Source organism: Papaver somniferum, chromosome 8 (assembly GCF_003573695.1).
Source record: "Papaver somniferum cultivar HN1 chromosome 8, ASM357369v1, whole genome shotgun sequence".
Taxonomy (NCBI): domain Eukaryota; kingdom Viridiplantae; phylum Streptophyta; class Magnoliopsida; order Ranunculales; family Papaveraceae; genus Papaver; species Papaver somniferum.
This window is the reverse complement of record NC_039365.1, coordinates 93276310-93296777: the sequence shown is the minus strand read 5'-3', so window position 1 is coordinate 93296777 and position 20468 is coordinate 93276310. Positions and strand designations below refer to the sequence as shown.

Here is a 20468-nt window from a genome sequence, read left to right as displayed (position 1 = left end):
ATAAACAATCTCATACAAAAAGTGGAGAGGACTCAGACCTTGCGGTCGGACTATTAAGACCAGAAAGAACATAAACCATTTTTGAATATATTTCTGCACAATGTAATAAATGAACGAACTTCTCGCTTATCATGCGTGATAGGTTCTTTTGTGCTTGACCATTTGTGTGATGACTTGAACACATTATTCCTTTATACCATGGTTTGCACTTTTGGGTATCAGTATCGTATCATACAATACAATAGTATGGTAGTACCGCCTGAAATTGTTCGATCTGTGCAAGTTCTCTATTACAGGGAGGCCGTCAAATAGGAATTTGAAGTATTTTTAGAAAGTTCTCAAGTTAATATTTAGCCAGTATAAATTCTAAGAGAGACTCCTAATATCGCTTGTTAGTGGATAATTTTTTTTTAAGTCTTCTCAGTTCTCTAAAACTTCATGTTATTAAATTGGGATTTTTTTAAGAGTTACTCGATCACCCTCGTTATTTGGTTCATATTTATAAGTCATGGATTTCTAGATTCTAGAAACTTTGAAGGACTTTTGCAAGAAAATAGACATGACAAAAATCTCTCATAAATAGGTGAGATTCTGGAGACATTGAAATTTGGTTTGTTTTCTCATAAGCATCAAATTCACATACCAATCTTTTTTTTTTATAATGATCTAGCAGCCAGACTCTAGTTGTTTTAAATTCATTGTACATCGATTCTCTTTCGTCTGCGCCGCGTGATAATACTCTGTCATTACCAAGAAAAGAAAATATTGATTAAAACACACACACACAGATGGTGTGATACATATAATAAATTTTGTTGACAATTGATACATATTTTGCTATTTACTCGTGCACCTTTGTTGACATTGTAACTTGCCTAATAAAAAAGTTGGTACGTATTTTGAATTTTTGATTATATATTAATATTATATAGTTTTTTTTTAATCCACATTTGGGGAACCCCTTATCCAAAATAATTTTGGTATTTGCTAAACTACCCTTGACTAATTAGTGTTAATTATGTTAGTTTGTCAAGGTGAATTAGATAATAGATTAGTGTATTTAGATTAAATTTTAGATTTTGGTTTTATCTTTTCAGGTGTTAGTTATAGAAAAGACAGTGTAAAAGAAGAAGGAAGTGTTAGTTATAGAAAAACAGTGTAAAAGAAAAAGGATTTTGGGAGATTTGAGTGATATGAGAGATTCTAGTGAGGAATTCAATATCGAGGCATATCTCACCAAGAAGAAGGTGCTTACATTGATTTTGATAAGGACTCTCAATTGAAACCTTATGTAGAGAATCAAACTTCCATTCATGAAAATCCCCAAATCAAACCCTGAATCAAACTTTAAGTCAAGCTTCAAATGAAGGACCAAGTGAAAATTCATACAAGGTAACTGAACAAACTAATGATACAAGTACTCCTAATAATAAAGTATTGGTGTCTTAGAGGTGATTTATGTGATTTATGTAGGTTTAATTCGTGAATTTTCACACCCACAGCCGTCATAGTCGGTACTGTCTTCATTATAACCATATGCCAACATTTGGTATTCCACCGATATTCTGGTTCAGTCGGCATTATTCCGCATGGTCGAGGATATAAAACAATGCCGACTGTTTGCTCCAAAATTCGACATTGTTGGAATCTTCGGCATCTATGATGAATGTCCCTTGATATTGGAAACAAACTTTCGGTATGAAACGTCATTGATGACATATTCATATAATGCGACTGCGTTGAAAAAATTTTCCCAGAGCAGTCGGCATTGATTATTTCTCAATATGACCCACGACAACGCTGACTTTTACACAACCGACATTATTTTAGTTTTTTTCTCTTTGCCGACTGTTGTCATTTTTTGCATTTTTTTTGGTTAGATCGTACTTCATCATGGCGAATACCTTAATCCCATGCGAGAGTTGGGTCCAGATAATTCTGATAAGTATGCGACCGATTTGGAATTTGCGAGTAAAGAGGGGCAATTAAGTGGGCTAAATAAACAACTCTCAAGAATAAGTGTATATTAGTGAGAAAACAGTCAAGGAAAAGATGTGCGGTTTGAGATGACTTACGAGAAAGGTGGGTTATACGCTAAGAACATCCATGAGATAAAGGATTTTGTATTCCAAAAGAAGGCTAATAGAGTATACAAGTCTATTACGAGGAAGGATGCCCCTTCAAGCTTGTATTCAATTTGAAGAGAAATGTATGGAAAAGTAAAGTGTGGAACTGTCGCGATAACCATCCGGATCTGGAGTCTTTTATTGGGCACTCCTTAGTTGCAACGCTAAAACCTCATGAATTCTATGAAGTAAAGAAATTGACTAAAACACACACCATACTAAGTTAAATGCTTAGCGACATCAATGTGAAGGATAAAACCGATGTGTCTTCCTTAAGTACAATTTATAGTATACAAACCACTATAAGAAGGGAATGTTTGAAAGATAGGTCGGTTATGCAATAGTTTTTAAGGTTAGATATCGATCGCAACTACACACAGAAGGGAAAAAATGAACCGTACAATAAGGTTATTCAGATATTCCTTGCTCATCCTTTAATGACACAATTGGCTCAATCATTCTTTCCTGTTCTTATGATGGATTGCACTTACAAGACAAACAAATACCATATGTCGTTATTCAACATCGTGTGTCATACATCGAATCGAGAAACATTCAAGTTAGCTTGGTGTTTTATGAGAAACGAGAAGGATTGCAATTTTATTTGGGGATTACAACGATTGAAGTTTTTCTTCCGTGAAAATGATATTCCAAGGTTTATAATAACCGATAACGATGACGCATTAATAACCGTGATTTCCGATGTTTGCCCAGATGCACAATTTTTTTTTGTACATTCCACATAGTGAACAATATGAAGAAAAATTGTCATGCGATTGTTGAACCTCCAAAGGAGAATATTAAGAAGTCAAGGATAGAATCTCATGAGGAAGAATTTTGTATAAGCCAACTATCACCGGAACAACAAGAGAAATTGGACGGAAAACACAAAGAAAATCATGAAAAATAGTTAAATTTTTTAGGAGATTGGGATTTCTTGGTTTGGTCCATCAACGTGACTAGATATGAAGAAAAATTGAAAAAGTTATTGCTCGGTGGAATGATAGGTAACCAAACGTGGTCTTTTATTGTAGGAACCAATGTGAAAATGCGAGGGTACGAAAATACACCACCAACTTTTTCTTAGGCAACCTGTATGTACTAAACTCGAATACAATTCCGAGAGTTCAACTTAATGAATCTCAATCAGGAATTATACAAAGAGATTATATCTCTTTCTCTCATAATCAGAATGTAAACAGAGACTAGTCCGTGAACCTGATTATACCGTGAGAGTACTTGGACAATTCCAACAATCAATATACAAGAATCAAGTCGTATCCGACAATTACGATGGACTTATCTACTTGAATTGATTTTACGTACACCCGTGATATTTGAATTATAAAGATAAACAATATAATGTGGAAAAAAAACACAGACACCAGAAATTTTTTTAACGAGGAAACCGCAAATGAAGAAAAACCCCGGGATCTAGTCCAGTTTTGAACACCAAATTGTATTAAGCCGCTACAGACTCTAATCTACTATCAGAACTTCAGACTGGAATGTATTTGGGACCGAATCTACCGTCACAGTGATTCAGTTACAGTCGTGCTCCTTACGCCACTTGAATCCCAGCAGGACTCCGCACAATTGATTCCCTTAGCTAAAATCCTTTACAGCCTAAGAGTTGCTTCAACTCAATTGAAGAATTTAAACCAATATGCCTCCAACATATAAGCTTATATGTGATTTCTGTTTTGCTCAAAGATCAAGGTGAGGTAGGAAATCAATTGTAATGGACAAAGTCTAGCAAACCTCAAAATCCGGTCTTATGACTCCCAAAGAGCATCCTAGATTATTATTCACCTCACAAGTAGATACTTGTGGAATCACAAAGTTTGAGACGAATAAACTTTGTGATTTTTATCTGTCTTGTTTGTTGGAGAAAGGCTCAACAATCAAAACAAGATCAGGATACACGAACTATCAATATAAAGATAGTTGAATCTGGCTTCACGAATCCCTAAGTGAAGTCTTTTCAGTCGCTAAACCTAAAAGGGTTTAAAGGAGAGGACGACTCTAGTTTAAAACTAGGACACACAAGAATAGTGTCAGGGATTCAAAGATCCTAGCTGTTTGAGGTTCTCCTTATATAGGCTTTGAAGATCAAGGTTTCTTTAGATTTAAGCTAAGTTAGCTTTGTAATCAAGCAATCAATAAACACTGTTAGATAAAAAACTTGACCTGAGATTTACATAGCAAAATATACACTCTGGTTAGGATTAACCATAACCGAACCGTGTACAAAGACTTGTTCATGAAAAGTTAGCCGAAACTAGCCAATTGAACGATAAGCTTAACCATTTTCATATGACACTTTAAGACTTTAAATCTTGAGTCACAAATGTGATCAATCATGTCTAAATAATGTTTTTAAATAATTGATCAAATGCCGATTATCTCATAGAAATAATTCCGATGCATCTGAAAATATTCGACAGGGTAAGTACGCGTACCTGGTACGTGTATTGTACATGTTCGTGATTATTTTTGTCATGGTATGTGTACCGGTTATACCCTTAAGACAAAAACGGGTTCAGGAATCCACAATTTTTTTATGGTTTGCATACTGGGTATGCGTACCTTTTCGGTATTGAAACCAACAAATCTTTTAAGTTTTGCATACTAGGTATGCGTACCTTCTTGGTTCACGAGTTAACAGACTTTTTATGATATGGATACGCGGTATGCATACCAAAAAGTCGTTGCCAAACTACAAATACGTTGGTACGTGTAATGTACATGTAACACAACTCTGAAATTATAACATTTTTCCCAGTATGCGAACTAGTATGCATATTGTCATATATCCAGATTTACAATAGTTTTGTATCTCTCTAATAATTAATGACACATATCACTGTTCCAAACTATTTTCAAATGATTAAATCTTGAATCATAATTAGGTTATAAACAATAAATTTTTCTTAACCAAATTCATCAAGTATGAACAAATGTTCTTAAGCTTAGCATATTTCGAGAACGATATTCAAGATAAACTTGACTCGAAATTTTGTTATGCATATACTGCCTGTGACAATGTCTCATGGATAGAAAGGTGAAAACTTGAGAAATAGGTGGTCCAGTCTTCACTTACCTTTTGTTGAAGAAGTTCTCCAGAGCTCTTGTTGATCTTCGGCTTCAAACGGTTGAACGCAATGATATCGGATACTTAACCACACACTTTTATCCTAATCCGAGACTTGACTAAATGTAGAAAATCAAGATATAGTTTTGACAACTAAATTTGACAACAAGCTTGAGATAACAACACTTGTGGGTTTGACCGAGCAATGCTCTAACACAATGGTTGGATCCATACAAAGAGGATTTTTTCGCAATACTAGTGGATTAATTTCCATAGTGTCTATTTCAGATCGTCCATTTAAAGAAACACAAAATATCTTCCATAGAAAGAAAAACAAAATCTCCCCCATTTCAGTCAAAAGCTCCTTTTATTCCCTATGTTGTTCAGTAACATAGTCGGGTCATTTCTTACTTTATTCCAACGCAACGCAATGAATGATAAATCAACTCATTTCTTTGATTTGAAAACCAAAATACTTTTCATTGAAACAAAAACAACAGGAACGCAAAAGACTATTGGTATAGGATAAAAGAAGTGTCTTTGCATCTTTTTCTCAATTTGGAAAAAGAGGGACCTATCGTATTTCTTAATATTATAACTATAATTTGTTATTTCTTCAAGGGCCGTCTTTATTTGAAGACTTGATTTGAGTCCATGAAAAATACTTCGGGTTTTTATATTGGATCCAGTTATCATAGTGTAATGGTCCAAAAGTTTGATGAAGTCATCTAGAAGTTTCTATAAACTTTCCAAACATAGTGGACATAACCTTGCCTCCACAATATCCATCTCTCCATACTTTCACTACCTCTACTTTCACGGGGAAAATCAGTGTGTATCCTAACTACTATAAACAGACTAATTCGTTTATTCAGAAAAGAGAACAAGCTTATTAGAAGCTTTGTCTTTTCATAGTTCAACACCCTTACACACAATTCAAAACCACTGCAGTTTCTCAAATTTTTCTTCTTCCCACCCTTAAGATCAAACCATCTTCTCTCCCATAACCGAAGCAGGACGAAACATCCATTTTCTTGGTTTAGGATTGTTTTGTACGATTTTGATTTTCGAACCTAAAGAAAGTACCTCGATGGTACATTGTTCCGCCTAGGAGTAATTTTTAGGTACTTACAATGGTATTAATAATTATTTGACGAAGAAATTTTTAGAATCATTAATGAATGGAGAAGTTATGGAAGAAGAGAAGAGAAGAAAAAGGGGAAGAGCCGATAGTCGAGAATGAAAGGGGATACCAAAGGTTAAAGTGATTTAAGTTTTCTTTTTCTTTTTATTAGGATAAATGAAAGTATGGACATTTCATCACTATAAAAAATACTTCCTTAGCCAAAATCCAGCTCCATGTACCCGTTAGTATCCCTCAATTTGTGGGAGATCCCCAAATGTGAGTTCTTATTTTTGTCTCTATATAAAACTCTCTAGATTCCCATTAGGGAGGTAGTCAATTGAGATTATAAATGACTTTTAGAGAGTTTTCAAATCTATTGTTAGTCCATAGAGGATTTTGGAGAGTCTCCTAATGTCTATTGTTATTGGTAAGAGATTTTTTTAAGTTATTTAAATTCTCCGAAACTCCATGTTATTGGATAAGGATTTCGTAAGAGTCACTCCAACACTCCTGTTATTTGAAGAAGAAATAAAAGTCATTGATTTGTAATTTTCAGAGATTTGGAGAGACTTCATTTATGAGAATAGGCATGATAGAAATCTCTCCTCAAGAGGTGATATTCTGGGAGGCTTGGAAATTTAAGAAATATTTGTTTTTGAGAGTAAGACCAATTTTTTTCTCTTTTTTTGTTTGAGATGATGACCTAGGGACGAGCCATTTGCGCAGTAATACAACCGACATCGTCTGAATATATTTTGGACATCTTCTCTCTCTTCTTCATTTCCCTCGTGTAAACCATTCGAGCTTTCTCTTTGCCACTTCAAAGGACATCTCTTCAGATGAAACAACGAAAAAATGCTAACCATTGATGAGATAACATAACAAATAAAAAAATGTGGATGACTGAAAACTAAGGAAGACGAACCAATATTTTACTAGGTATTCATGGTACTTTTATTAACATTATAACGTGCATAATAAAAAAAACGATATATGTTTTAGATTGTTAGTTAGATGTTTTACATTTTTTGTCTCTATAAATCACAGAGAGCTCTTTGCAAATCTCGTATTTTTGTCTCTACAAATCATGAAGACTCTCTAAAATACTCTTAGAGAATCACTTGAAATATCCTAAATTTTTAAAAAATCTCCGAGAACCACCAAAATAAAAAATCTATGAAAGTCAATATAAATCTCATTTGACTATCCCTTGTAAATTTGTATCGCAAAGACTCTATAAAGCTCTCATAAAATCACTGGATTTCCAGAGAATCTCGTTCAAATAAAAAAATCCATGAAAGTCCACTTCCCTGTTAGTGTATGATCAAATTGATAAAGGCACTCTTTGCAAAACTAGCGGCAGGCTCAAACTCATCCAACAGTCCTTAATGAGCCACCTACAGAAACTTTCTTCGAGAATAAAAGGCAGCTCAATTACGCCCAAATCGTTTGGTATGTGGTGTTTCAGTATTTTTGATCTTCTCGACGGAAGGAAGCTGGAAGATCTCTCTGTAAAACGGTGATTAATTGTTGTTATCGTGAGTTCTAATCTTTTCTGCCTGTCTCTCAATTCAAATAATCATCTCAAGTTCTGCGTTATTGTAATTACTTAATTTTCTTTCTCTTCTTCTTATTCCATTCTCTCTCGATATCGATTCGTTGTGCTTCAATTTTCCAATTGGTGATATCGGTGTAATTTTCAATTACTATACGCTTCAATGATATATCCTGCAATTATTATATCTCTTTACTTTGTCCATATGATAGGTGTTTAACCCGTTCTAGGGTTTTCGTCAATATGAAATTTTGGCTTTTTGCTTTCCTGAGTATATTTTATAATTCTAAGCTCCATCTTGGGTTGTTTTTCGATCTTCGAAACACGTTTTTTAATCCATTATTAGAAAGTTCTCCATTTTGTTCAACCAAATATGCACACTTTGCATACCTTGGTATGGGAAACTGTGGGAGATATATAGTTATAGTTAGCTATTAGTTGAGCGTAGTATTGGATTGAAAATGAACTCATGTAGTGGATCTGCTAGGCCAGTACTGAAAAAGCATGGAGTTGGAGTAACATAGTTATATTCATGCGTAGTTCATGTTTTGGTACAGAGTTGCCCTTATATAATTATCTCGTGCTAAAGATTTGTGTTTGAATCTGGAACATAGGGATCTATTAGTAAAATTGTTTAAGCTGGGGTTGATTATTTATGTGGGAGCTCTGAGACAGTGTGACCTTATAATTTATCTGTTCTGAAAGCTTGAAGATGGGTTTTTATGGAAGGGGTTTGGGTTTTTGAGGACTCCAATGAAAAAGGTGGCCAAGTCATGAGAAATGTTTCTCGGGTCAAGTTTGCATAACTATATCTGTTTCTGCATCCGTTACAGGAAAGATTTACAGACAACCTGCTACACGGATCATTTGAAAGAACATCAGGAGCCTTGCAGAGTTAAACTCCAGTGGAAGCTTGCGAGTAATGGATCCTGGACGTTATGTACATCAGCAAGGATGGGATAATAACAGCGTAAATGCGGTTTCCTACTTATTTCACATAACGGGATGATATACAAGAAATATAGGCCTCATGTGATTATACTCCATTTTTACTGGCATCTCTTCCTTTAAGGAAAATGAGAGAAAGCTGTTCGCCAGTGAGGTTATGGACTGGATTTGCCTACCTGTACCATGATTATTAGTTGCTGACTTAGCTTATTCTCTTAATGGACAGGCTCTGGAGGGGTATCCTGCAGTGCATGAGCCAGACTTCCGGTAAGTGCCAAATGTTGCTCCACATATGATGTCTGCATCCTAGTAATTTCATTAATATATATTACCCACTCCGTATGGTAGTTCTCATGCAGTATTCTTAAAATTTTATACTACTCTCTAGGTGTCTTTGTATTTCGACATCCACCTAATGATCAAACTAATTATGGCCACATTCTTATGCCATGTGAACTCAATTCTCTCTAGTTGATTCTGATTACTGGGTGTGTACTGTGCTCGTTTTCTTAAATTATTTATTTGTGATTCAGTGTTCAGTCTATTATATGACAATTTTATTTTATCTTTCTTCCTGTTACGCATTTTGTCAGGGGTGGTGGTACATATAATGGTAGAAGGTTTATTGATGAGGGATTCCCAAGAGAGCGCACCTACCCTAGGAATGCTTTTCATCAAGACATACTTGAGAGGGATAATTATGCACCCCCACCAGCAGTTGGCTCTTGGCCTCAACCAAGAAGGAAAGGTTTTGACGATGAGTCAGCACTAGCAAGAGATTCAAGACGATATGAGAAACCTTATGGGGATTCCTTACTTGAAATGGACAGATTTCGTGAACCTGATAAATATCGCGGAATTGATAATTTTCAAGAAGCGGATAAGTTTCAAGATAGCTATCGTGGCAGTGACAGCTACCACAATCACGGGTTTGATAGGTCTGCGAGGTTTAGTGGACGTAGCCGTGCTGATTTTCCGCCGGAAGATTATGATTATAGGCATCGTATCTCCCGTGGCAGGGAGGATAGCCATGAAAGAGATTATGATTATAATCGGTCCAGCTATGATTCTGACTATGACAGAGGCAGTAAGGGAGATGATAGTTGGAAGAGGCGTGATTCTCGTGATCGTATACGTGATAAAAAAAGTTTGAGCAGGGAGAAACATCAAAGTCCACCCAGGAAACGTGAGCGTTCTTGGTCCCGTGGACGTGATGATCGCCAGAGATCAAGGTCTCCTCGAGGTCGCAGCCATGGTCGAAGTCACCGGGAGGACAATTATGATGAAGGGAGGCATGAGAGGAGTGAGAGGCGAAGGGATCGTGATGATAGACGAAGTCATGAGTCTTCTTCATCGGTATGCACATCAGATACCATGTTGTAATCTTTTATGTATATATGCTCAAAAATAGTTGCTGACCCCCACCATTTCCACATTTAGTTTCCATCTGCTACAGTTGTGGTGAAGGGCTTGTCACAAAACACAACTGAGGAAGATCTTTATCAGATCCTAGTAAGTAGTAACCTCCATAAAACTTCCAACTCAGAAATATGTTCTCTTATCTTATTTGTTTCCGATGTTATAACTATACTGCGCAAGGAAGATTTGTGTTTCCTTGAAAAGAAAAGATATTGTTTTGGTTGTAAGAAAGATTTTATACCTTTTAATATGGATTATCTATATTCATAGGCAGAGTGGGGCCCCCTGCGTCATGTTCGAGTTATAAAAGAACGGAATTCTGGCTCTTCCCGTGGATTTGCATTTATTGACTTTCCTTCTACGGTATCTATCTAGATATTTAGTTCTCTATCTACTTTTTTGTCTGTACCTAGAAACTCATTATGGTATCCCAGGTATCGGCTCGTACTATGATGGATGGAATCGGAGATGACGGTCTCGTTGTTGATGGAAGAAAGCTATTTTTTGAGTACAGGTACATGTTTTGAATAAAGAAAGCTCTTTACTAGTGCTTTATATTTCATTGTCCTGCGAGATGGAGATTTGAGTTAGTATTGATGTAATTGGTTACGGTTATAATATGAGGACACAGTTGGTTTGCTCCTCAGGAGTCAGGAGTTAATGCATCACTCATGAAGCCTACACACTGTGCCAAGGATCAAATGTCTTACTGTAGAACTACCTAATCATTAGGAGACTTTCTCACAATGGATTCATTAGAAGATGGTTGATGTGAAACCTTCATCCTGTTTTCATTTTTTTTTTTTTTTTTTACTTCAATCATCCAGACATCCACTAAGTTGTACTTGTAGACCAGCTCAAATACCTTGAACCATATGAAAGTTTCTTTTAGTAAACTATTGTAAAATTATATAGCTAGTTCTTTCGAGGGTGAAATGCTGTCCTATAATTTGGACTATGACACGTACAAGAACTGCGTATCTTCAGTTAAGTTGTTCAGCATTCCATGTCCAAAATCTCATTTGTCTGAGTCAATGCTTAAGTTTCTTAAGTGTTTTGTTGTATTAGATGTTATTCTTACAGTTTGGGTATTTTATTTTATACCTTATGACTTGTAGGTTGGGGCTCAGAATTTAGTTTGCAGGCCAAGTCCAAGCCACTTGGATTTAATACTATTACATTCTGATAGGGACATACCTCTTTCGGCTAACTAACTATCTTCTGTTTCAGTAGCAAGCCGACTGGTGGCACAGGTGCACCTTCTTATGGACATGGCAGTCCAATGAAATCTAGTCATGGTAATAGAAGTTTGCCGCCATCTGATTGGATGTGCACTGTGTGTGGTTGTGTGAATTTTGCAAGGCGAACATCCTGTTTCCAGGTCTGTTTTCCTTTCATTCTATGCAAGATGTAGGATCTAGGACCAAATGACCCATGGATCATCCATTGCTGTGCTCATCTGAAAATTGTTTTTCTATATAAATTTGCAATTCATCCTTAGAAGAACCATGGTTGTGATTAAAACAAACTAGACACTGTCATGTTCTCTTGAATTTTCAGTGGTTTCTGATACAATCTCTATTACTACAGTGTAACGAGGCAAGAAGTGATGATGCTCCTGCTGCAGATTTGGCATCATCTAATTCTACAGGAAGGAAGGGGCCTGATGCTGGTAGCTACTCTTTACTTTGTCTAACTGGTAAGTGCTGTAATGCTTAACATCATCGGAGTAACTAATGATATTTCATGGCAGGTCCTACTCATGTATTAGTTGTCCGTGGGTTGGATGAGAATGCAGATGAAGAAATGCTTCGTTATGAGTTTTCAAAGCATGCTCCGATTAAGGTAATAGCTGGTTCTCCTGCTCGTTTTACACTCTTCTTTGTCATTGAAAGTCTTGATATCATTGTTTATTATTTTTGCGATATCACTTTTCAGGATCTTCGTCTTGTTAGAGACAAATTTACGCATGTGTCTAGAGGGTTCGGCTTTGTCCATTTCCATTCGGTAATTCTATCCCCCATGGTCAATTACAGTTGTTATCGCCTTCCTCATTTTTGTTGTATCTTTCTTTCTTGTAACATCTCCTCTTTCATTCTTTTTCTAGGTGGAGGATGCTACAAAAGCTCTAGAAGCGACAAATGGAACCACTCTTGAAAAGAATGGTCAGCTCCTACGGGTAGCATATGCAAAAAGTATACATGGACCTGGACCAGGGGGGTCACAATCTAGCAGCCTAGCTGCAGCTGCAATTGAGGCGGCAACGTTTGCTCAACAGGTTTTCCCCCCTAATTTATTATGCTTGCTTTACACTTATAAAATCCCTCATCAAGAATGTGCCACACTATAGCTTTTTGTCTTCTGCATCCGCTAGTGAATCAAGTTATCCTGGTTTGTTGTTAGCTAGGAAGTATTTGAGCTTCTAGCAATATTAATAAACTTGCAAATCATGGCGTTACTTTCTTAGAAAATTTGCTCTGGCAAGCCCTCATGGTGTTCTCACTGGTTGAACTGGAACTAACAATATCTTTGATTGCTTCAGCATATAGTTGTATCAAATTAAGTATTTTTTTCTTTTCCATCGTTCTTTTCAGTATGATGCTGTTGGTTGGGCACCAAAAGAATATAATCCTGATGCGAAACACTCTGCCAGCGGACAGGAGCAACAAGGCGGAGGCGAACAGGCAGATCCAAAAGATGATTCAGCCGTTCAATCTGGGTTTGTTTGGGATGAAGCATCCGGTTATTATTATGATGCCTCTTCTGGATTCTACTATGATGGCAGTTCAGGTTAATATCTTTCTTTACTGCAACCAGTGAAGCAAATTTGATAGTTACTATATTTTACTGTTAGCTTCATGTCTGAAGGCCTCTTATTATGCTGGATTTGTTTGAACCATGCCAGATATATTGCTTTTATTATGCTAAAGGGAAGTACTGTAGAACCCTGCAAAAATGGAACAATTTTCTTTTAAATAAAATATATCTGACTGAAAATTGTTTTGACTTGTATATTTTCCTTGGGTTTTAAAAAATTTCCGTTGTATAGTTTTGATGGTTCTGATGCGAGTTTATCTTCTAATTTGGTTGTTGTAGCGTAGCTAAAAACTTGTGTCTGCTTTAGAAGTTAAGACTTGTTCTGTAATCAATCTACCTGCTTGGCTTTTAATGTAAATGCAGGTCTTTATTACGATGGTAACAACGCTACCTGGTACTCGTATGATCATCAAAGTCAGCAATATGTACCTTGTACTGATCAAGATGACAACAAGGCATCTGGGAAGCCATCAAATGATACATCATCCAAAGCCTCGGATGGCGCTAATAGCAATAGAAGAGTAGTTATATCTGCACCTGCTGCAACAATATCATCAAATGAGAAGGTGGCATCATCGTTACCAGATGCTGTCCAAGCTGCCGCAGCAGCAGCATTAGCGGCGGAGAAGAGGGAGAAAGATAAGGTAAAAGAGATAAAATTGGCTTCAAAGGGCAGTATTCTGGCGAACAAGAAGAATTTGAATAATGTTTTAACCAAGTGGAAGCAAAGAAATCATGAGGGTCAGGCTGCGCGCATTGTTCTCGATGACAATCAGCCATCTGCTGCAACAGATGCAAAAGCCAAGTCTACAAGTAGCTCTGCTCTTGTGCTTGGATCTGTAGGTCGTGATGCATCTAATATCTCATCTATAGCTGTTGCTGCTCAAGTGGAATCTTCGGCTAAGCCAAGGCCAATAATGGGAGTGATTAGGGGCTCTGGGAGAGGGACGGTGAAATCAGATACAGTGTATTCGGGTTCACTGGGTGGAGTTCCCACACCAACTGCTGTGGGCAGCTCTGGGGGATCATCAGTGAACCTAGAGACTCCAGCTGCTGCCACTCCTTTCAAAACAGATGTCTCTGCATTGGGCTCTTATACACCACCCGTGGTTGCTGGGAGTGGTAAGAGGAGGTTTTCTGAGATGCCAATTCAACAGGCTTCCTCTCAAAAGGAGCAACAAGCTCAAACAACATATAGAGACCGTGCAGCTGAGAGGAGGAGCTTGTATGGATCATCATCATCGCTTGGAGATGATCAATCAGATCCTGGGCTAGGGGATTCAAGTAAGCGTGCTTGCTAAATTCTTCTTGAGCCACTCCAGTTGTCATTTTTATATTGTGTATACAGTATTCCACATATGAACGGTAAACTAGATAGATACAAAACACATAATTCCCCACAACCGCACCCTAAAAATCACAAACCTCGTAGACTAGATGAGTGTGAACCCCCCTTTTAAGTTTTAATGCAGGAGGGCTCCATTACATGTGCCATCGTAGATGACCTAGATCTTGGATGAGTTCTCAGCTTCCTAGCTTGGTTAGAATCTTGTTCAACAGGAAACAGAATATTAACGTTATAGATGTTTTTACTGTTCTATGTCAAGATCGGCATTCCAGAAAGGGTTCTTTGTTGGATCCATCGGTGATGCCCTTTCCTCCTGGGGTTAGAGGTGGGCGCGTTGCAGATGTCAATCGCAATGTTGAGAGTTTTGAAGTGATCACTGCCGATAAAGCGATTGGTGAGAGCAATAAAGGCAACCGGATGTTGCGCAACATGGGATGGCAGGAAGGCTTGGTATGTGGTTCAACTTTTATTTGAACTGTGATTGGTATGATATGTTGTTGAAATTTGTTTGTGTTTCGTCGATATGTATCTTATTTAAGTACACATTATTCTGATACACTTTGGATGTCTTCTCTTGTGTCGCTATGTATACAGGGACTTGGAAAGGACGGTAGTGGGATAACGGAGCCAGTCCAGGCTGAAGGGATGGATCGACGGGCAGGACTCGGTAGTCAGCAAAAGAAAGACCCACGTCTGGAGGTAAAAGCAGGGGATAGTTATAAGACTGAAATGCACAAAAAGGTTGTAGCAAGGTTCAATGAAATGGTTTGAGCGGTTGATTTAATAAATAGTATTTTCGCCAATTGTTTGCTTGTTTCTTGTCAAAGCCTTATTTTTGCTGTGTCGTTTATACTTCCGTTTTACTGGGAACATACTGATCAATTCAGCCGCTGTAAAGTCTACATCATTAAGGATTTATAAAACATTTTTGTTCATATGATGAGTTGAGAAACAATTTTGTCTGCTCTTTTAATTTGAAGGATCATGGAATTAGCCTTCGGTTGTCGAGAATCAGTTTCTTCCAAATTTATTCTTTCAAACTTTAAGAATTTCGTAGATTTTTTGTCAGGTGAAGTATTATGCATGGACGTACTTGCTGTTCCAAGTGGTTTCGAGTTTGAACCTATTTAAACCCTCTTTTAATCGTGTATGGGTACACGGAGCGCAAGTGCATAAACACAAGTGTGATGTGGACGGTGGGATTGCATGGTGATTACACCCTCACCGTCTCGATCTACTTCACTTCTTGGGGAGTACATAATGTTCACCACTTGTTCTACTTATGTGACTATGTTAACCTTATAACACATAACACACTTTTCTCATACTAGCTGGACCGATAACAGAAAAGGCAACTAGCCTTGATCAATTATCGTTCTACGTCGCTTCTGCTGAATTATTATTTGGTCTTATGTGCAATTTAAAGAAACTGTAATAGAAATGCTAAGATGAAATCCATGATTCCATAAAATAAAAATATTGTCATCTCAGTATTCTAATGTACATCCATGCCTGCTGCCTATAATTCAAAGGTTTTGTGTTATCAGAAGAACTAGAAGAAGATAATTACAGTTTTGTCTACACAATTCAAGAACAGTGTAGGATTGACATTTGTCTCGTGTAATTCGGCTTTTTAATCCAACTAAAGTCAAAGAGTTCCTCCTCATCAATTTGCAGAATTAAACATGAGACTGTTAACTTGATGGATCCCAATATCCGATATAGGTTCAATAGGTTGCTCATCTCCTTCCTTTGAAACCTGAGAAAGAGAATGTTCTCTGCTGAATTCATCTGCCAAATTGAAATGGTTTTAAAGAGGTCACATCTTAGTAAATGTAAAACCAATCAAAATTGCAGTTAAAATTGCAGTTGTGTAACAGCTATAGATAGATCTAACAACATATTGATCAAACAAATGATCTTGGGATACAATAACAATCCCAAAAGATAAAGAATATTTTAAGTGCTTCTAAAAGAGTTGGCCAAAGGTTTACCATAAATAGTGTTGAACGAGGTGGGAGGAGCTGTAGCCATGAAGTTCAGACCAATGTAAAATGTGATTGCTAATACTATATTGACCATGTCATAAGATGGCAATGCCAATGCCCAGTACCTGAACAACAACACACTGGTTATGAAAATGCAAGCCCTACTCGAACAACTTGAATGAAGTTTCTAACTGAATAGCAACATGAAAGAAAAAGGCAACCACTTCAGAAACAGTTCTTCCTGAAAACATTTTCCACATTATGCAAAGCTGCATATGAGGATCCTCTTATACCTATCCAGGTGTCAAAAGTACATAGTACACACTCCCTTATTAGCTGGATAAAAGTACATAGTACACACTCCCTTATTAGCTGTCGCGAACGAATTTATGTAGTTTTAAACCCAATACACTTTAAGCAAACCCATGCAATACCAGGACTAGCAAATATACAAAGAAATGGTCACGATGGAAGATCTCACTGACCTGCTAGGATAGTAAGTGATCCCTACAGAACGCAGCCAAGGTTCCGGAGTGTAGGCCCATACAAAGTATATAACTGCTACCAAAGAGTTGCGGATTGAACAATATCAAAATAAGGTTTTATAAGAACAAGTCTTATGGTGGAATCCATCCATTTTCCACGCCACCTCAGCATTTGGAACTGTAGATGGAAACGCAAGTGTAATGGTGGAATAGTAGAAACGCTATTCTTAATGGAGCTAAAAAAACGCAATTAAGAATGGAGCTAAAAAAACGCAATTAAGAATGGAGCTTTTTCTTTCAGCCGTTAGATGTCAACAACTCATTTTAAATCTACGGATAAAAAAAAACGCAATTAAGAATGGAGCTTTTTTTTTCGGCCGTTAGATTTCAACAACTCATTTTAAATCTACGGATAAAAAAAACGCAATTCTTAATTGCGTTTTTTTTTAGCTCCATTCTTAATTGCGTTTAACGCTATTCTTATTGGCGTTTAGATGGATTCCACGGACCCTTCCACCAAACCATGGAACCTTGCTTGGATTTTCTGTGAAAAATCCCAACTTGGAAGCCACTAGACTTGACATTCCATGAATTTTCCACATTTAGGATAGGTTGGATTCCACCATAAGACTTGCTCTAAGCAAACTATAAAATATTTTTGATTCTGATGGTCATAAAATGAAAGTTAATCAGAACGGCACCTTGGCCTGATACCGAAATATTTGGGCATTTTGTACCTAATGGGTTTAAGTGATTAGGCGCAGATTTTGGGGGATTAGTTATTATTCGGCTGCCGATTTAGACATATTAATGGGAAATACCAGTTTTTACAAAGTTTTAATGGGTACTACTATCTCTTTCTATTATTAGATTTACATGTATATATAGATTCCCGAATAGTCCCCAACTAGTCCCTACAGGTGCCAGGCCCACCCAGCCGCCTGACGACCGCCTAAAAAGTTCTACTACATAGCTGACGTTGTACAAAACAAAAGGGCATAAAAATGGATCATATTTGCCAATGACTAACAGTCACGTTAAGTGGTTTGCAATTTCATAACTCCTACTAAGGGTGGACCAAGTAAAACAAACTCAAGAATGTCATATACTCTTATGTTTGTGAGCATAATCTATAAAAACAAGTGAACCCAGATTGTTGGTATATTTGTGAAAGATAAATAACAACTCCAGACATATTTGTGAAACATAAATATTCGAAATTGGTATCTCTACGAAAATTTGCAAAACAATGATCAAGCAAAAAAAATTCCTAAAAACACACACCCTTGGGTCGTCAAAATGGAAACAGAGATAATTCAAGGGATCCTACCCTAAAGTCAGCCACTTGATAAACTTGATGGGACTGAACTATGGCTATTGTTTATTAGCAGAAATGTTTAACTTGATGGGACTGAACTATAGCTAGTATTTTCGTAAGCAACCCAGTTAGAATACATAATCAAACTGTCAATTATTATCTTGCACATAACAGGAAAGTACGAATTAAAGGATAGTATTGTACTTAACCTGTAGTCATGATGGTCGAAATAGACCCCACAAAGCCATATACCTCTGAAGGCTTCGTGCCATGTTCTTCAGATACAGGAAATCCAGAGACTTTGTCATCCGGATCTGTAAAGGAAACAGTGGCTCTCTCCTTTGATAAACTCAGTATCCTTCTCGGGCTATTGAGAAAAGAAGGATCCTTCATTGTTTCCAGAACTTTTTAACACTCGCCAGAAACTTATCAAATAGAACGCCACATGCTAATTCCTGCACATTTTCAATTAACTTGAGTTCCAAAATCTACAAGCTCATTGCAAAGTTACTTATAAGCATCATTATCACTCATAATGTACCCCATTAACGGTGCCGACTAGTTTGATCTCGAATTATGATCACATTCAGTTCGAGACAATGCTTCTAATGAAAAGAAGTCCCTTGAGAAAATAGTCAGGGTATAGTTCCAACTTCCAACTCACCAAAAAGAAACCAATCAAAGAAGAAAGCAAATCAATCTATTTGATCAGAGAACAATTGCATAAAACTATAAATCAATCTATTTGATCAGAGAACAATTGCCTAAAACTATGTACCTTGGAGTCTATTCTCAAATTCCAAATTTACGCATCTTATCAGATACCCTATAAATGTAAACAAGAGTATTCTGTTTGTGGTCCAACAAATTGTTCAATGTTCTACCACTACATGAAGCAAGCAAGAAAAAATCAAACAAAAGGTTACATTGATTGCACCAATCATGACAACAGAATGCTTGGATAAACAGTAATTATTAGCAATCAATATAATGTATATCACATTAGAATGCCTTAGTGTACTGCCTATATATAAACCTAAATAAAAACATCTGCAGAAATTTCAAAATGGTAAAAGACTTTTCTCGAGTTGGAGAGATTTCTGGAATGTGGTGTGGGTTTTTCAGATGGACTAGATTGGATGCTTGCATTTTAACTACAAAAAGTTGTGAAGAAAATCAGATAATAATTTTGGGTGTCAGTGGAAGAATCAAGGAATACACTACCAACAAAATTCTCAAAAAATATAACTCAGGCATTTTGACAAACATATATTAAGTGAAAATAAACCATAGACTGAGAACCAGAGAAGATTATGCAAATTCTTACCCTTCCAATATGCAAAAAATGGTATCTCTCTCCAAAATCTTTATAGAATTGGATTCCAGTATTCCAAAGACCTCTCTCTCTAAATGCTATACCGTGTCTAAGATTTCGTCTTAAAGTGAAGAATTTATTTGAAGGGGTTTAAAATCGAAAGATGGTAGAATGCAGCTTGGCTTTGGAGAGCTATGTAATGTATTTTTCCAGTATTAGTAAAACTACTGATCCTCCAGATGGTGATGATTTTCCTTCTGATATTGTGCCTTGCATTACTCATGACGACAATGATATGCTTATTAGCAAACCTATTTTGAGGCATACTGAATTTTTTCGAGGCATACTAAATAATGCTAAAATAGAGTCAGTAAATAAAAAACAACATCATCCCTTATTCACCCTTTTTTGACAATGGTATAACTACCCTTATATAATTAGTGTTAATGATTATAATTAGATTTGATTAGCTAGGAATTTTAAGGATTGATTAAAAATTAAATTATTAGTGGTGAATTAGTAGATAAATCAAATTTATGTGAGAGAGTTGGAATTTTTGTGAGGAAGAAGATGTGAAAAAAAAAACTTGGGTTTTGAATTTTGAGATTTTAGTGATTAGAAATGACCAAAATGTGTGACTCAAATCAGAGGTAGACTTCTATACGAGGTTTAATTTCTTTTTATAAGTTAAATCTGTTAAAAAATTGAATTTTTAAAACTCAGATCTACTGACTAGATGAACAGTTCGGCTGATAACTTTTCAGCCGAACCTTCGTTTTCTGAAAATATACCTAGGTTCGGCTGACAAGTTATAAGCCGAACCTACGTATATTTTCAAAAAACTGAGGTTCGGCTGAAAAGTTATCAGCCGAACTTCACTCTGTAACTGAAGAATTTAGGTTCGGCTGGTTCGAACAAAATTTAGCAAA

At 36.6% G+C, this 20468-nt stretch overlaps 2 protein-coding genes across 4 annotated transcripts; one reads left to right on the top strand and one right to left on the bottom strand.

The window, feature by feature from the left end:
• Positions 1-7762: 7762 nt before the first annotated feature.
• LOC113302090 (SUPPRESSOR OF ABI3-5-like) lies at positions 7763-15373 on the top strand. 3 transcript variants are annotated; one of them, XM_026550937.1, is made up of 16 exons: positions 7763-7884; positions 8735-8871; positions 9076-9116; positions 9443-10205; positions 10290-10361; positions 10539-10631; positions 10703-10782; positions 11502-11649; positions 11859-11940; positions 12022-12113; positions 12207-12275; positions 12376-12546; positions 12863-13058; positions 13449-14369; positions 14693-14883; positions 15028-15373. In XM_026550937.1, exons 2-16 carry the CDS (start codon positions 8824-8826, stop codon positions 15202-15204), a joined length of 3144 nt encoding a protein of 1047 aa, XP_026406722.1. In that variant the 5' UTR covers positions 7763-7884; positions 8735-8823; the 3' UTR covers positions 15205-15373. The 3 variants fall into 3 exon arrangements, with proteins under 3 accessions (XP_026406722.1, XP_026406721.1, XP_026406723.1); XM_026550936.1 differs by having other exon boundaries at positions 11499-11649; XM_026550938.1 differs by lacking the exon at positions 8735-8871 and having other exon boundaries at positions 7796-7884; positions 11499-11649.
• A 514-nt stretch (positions 15374-15887) lies between these two features.
• Positions 15888-19572, bottom strand: LOC113302274 (phosphatidylinositol N-acetylglucosaminyltransferase subunit P-like). Its single transcript, XM_026551166.1, has 5 exons — positions 19552-19572; positions 18434-18679; positions 16907-16979; positions 16428-16546; positions 15888-16224 (listed from the first exon to the last, which is right to left on the bottom strand). Exons 2-5 carry the CDS (start codon positions 18615-18617, stop codon positions 16100-16102), a joined length of 501 nt encoding a protein of 166 aa, XP_026406951.1. The 5' UTR covers positions 18618-18679; positions 19552-19572; the 3' UTR covers positions 15888-16099.
• Between the last annotated feature and the right edge of the window lie 896 nt (positions 19573-20468).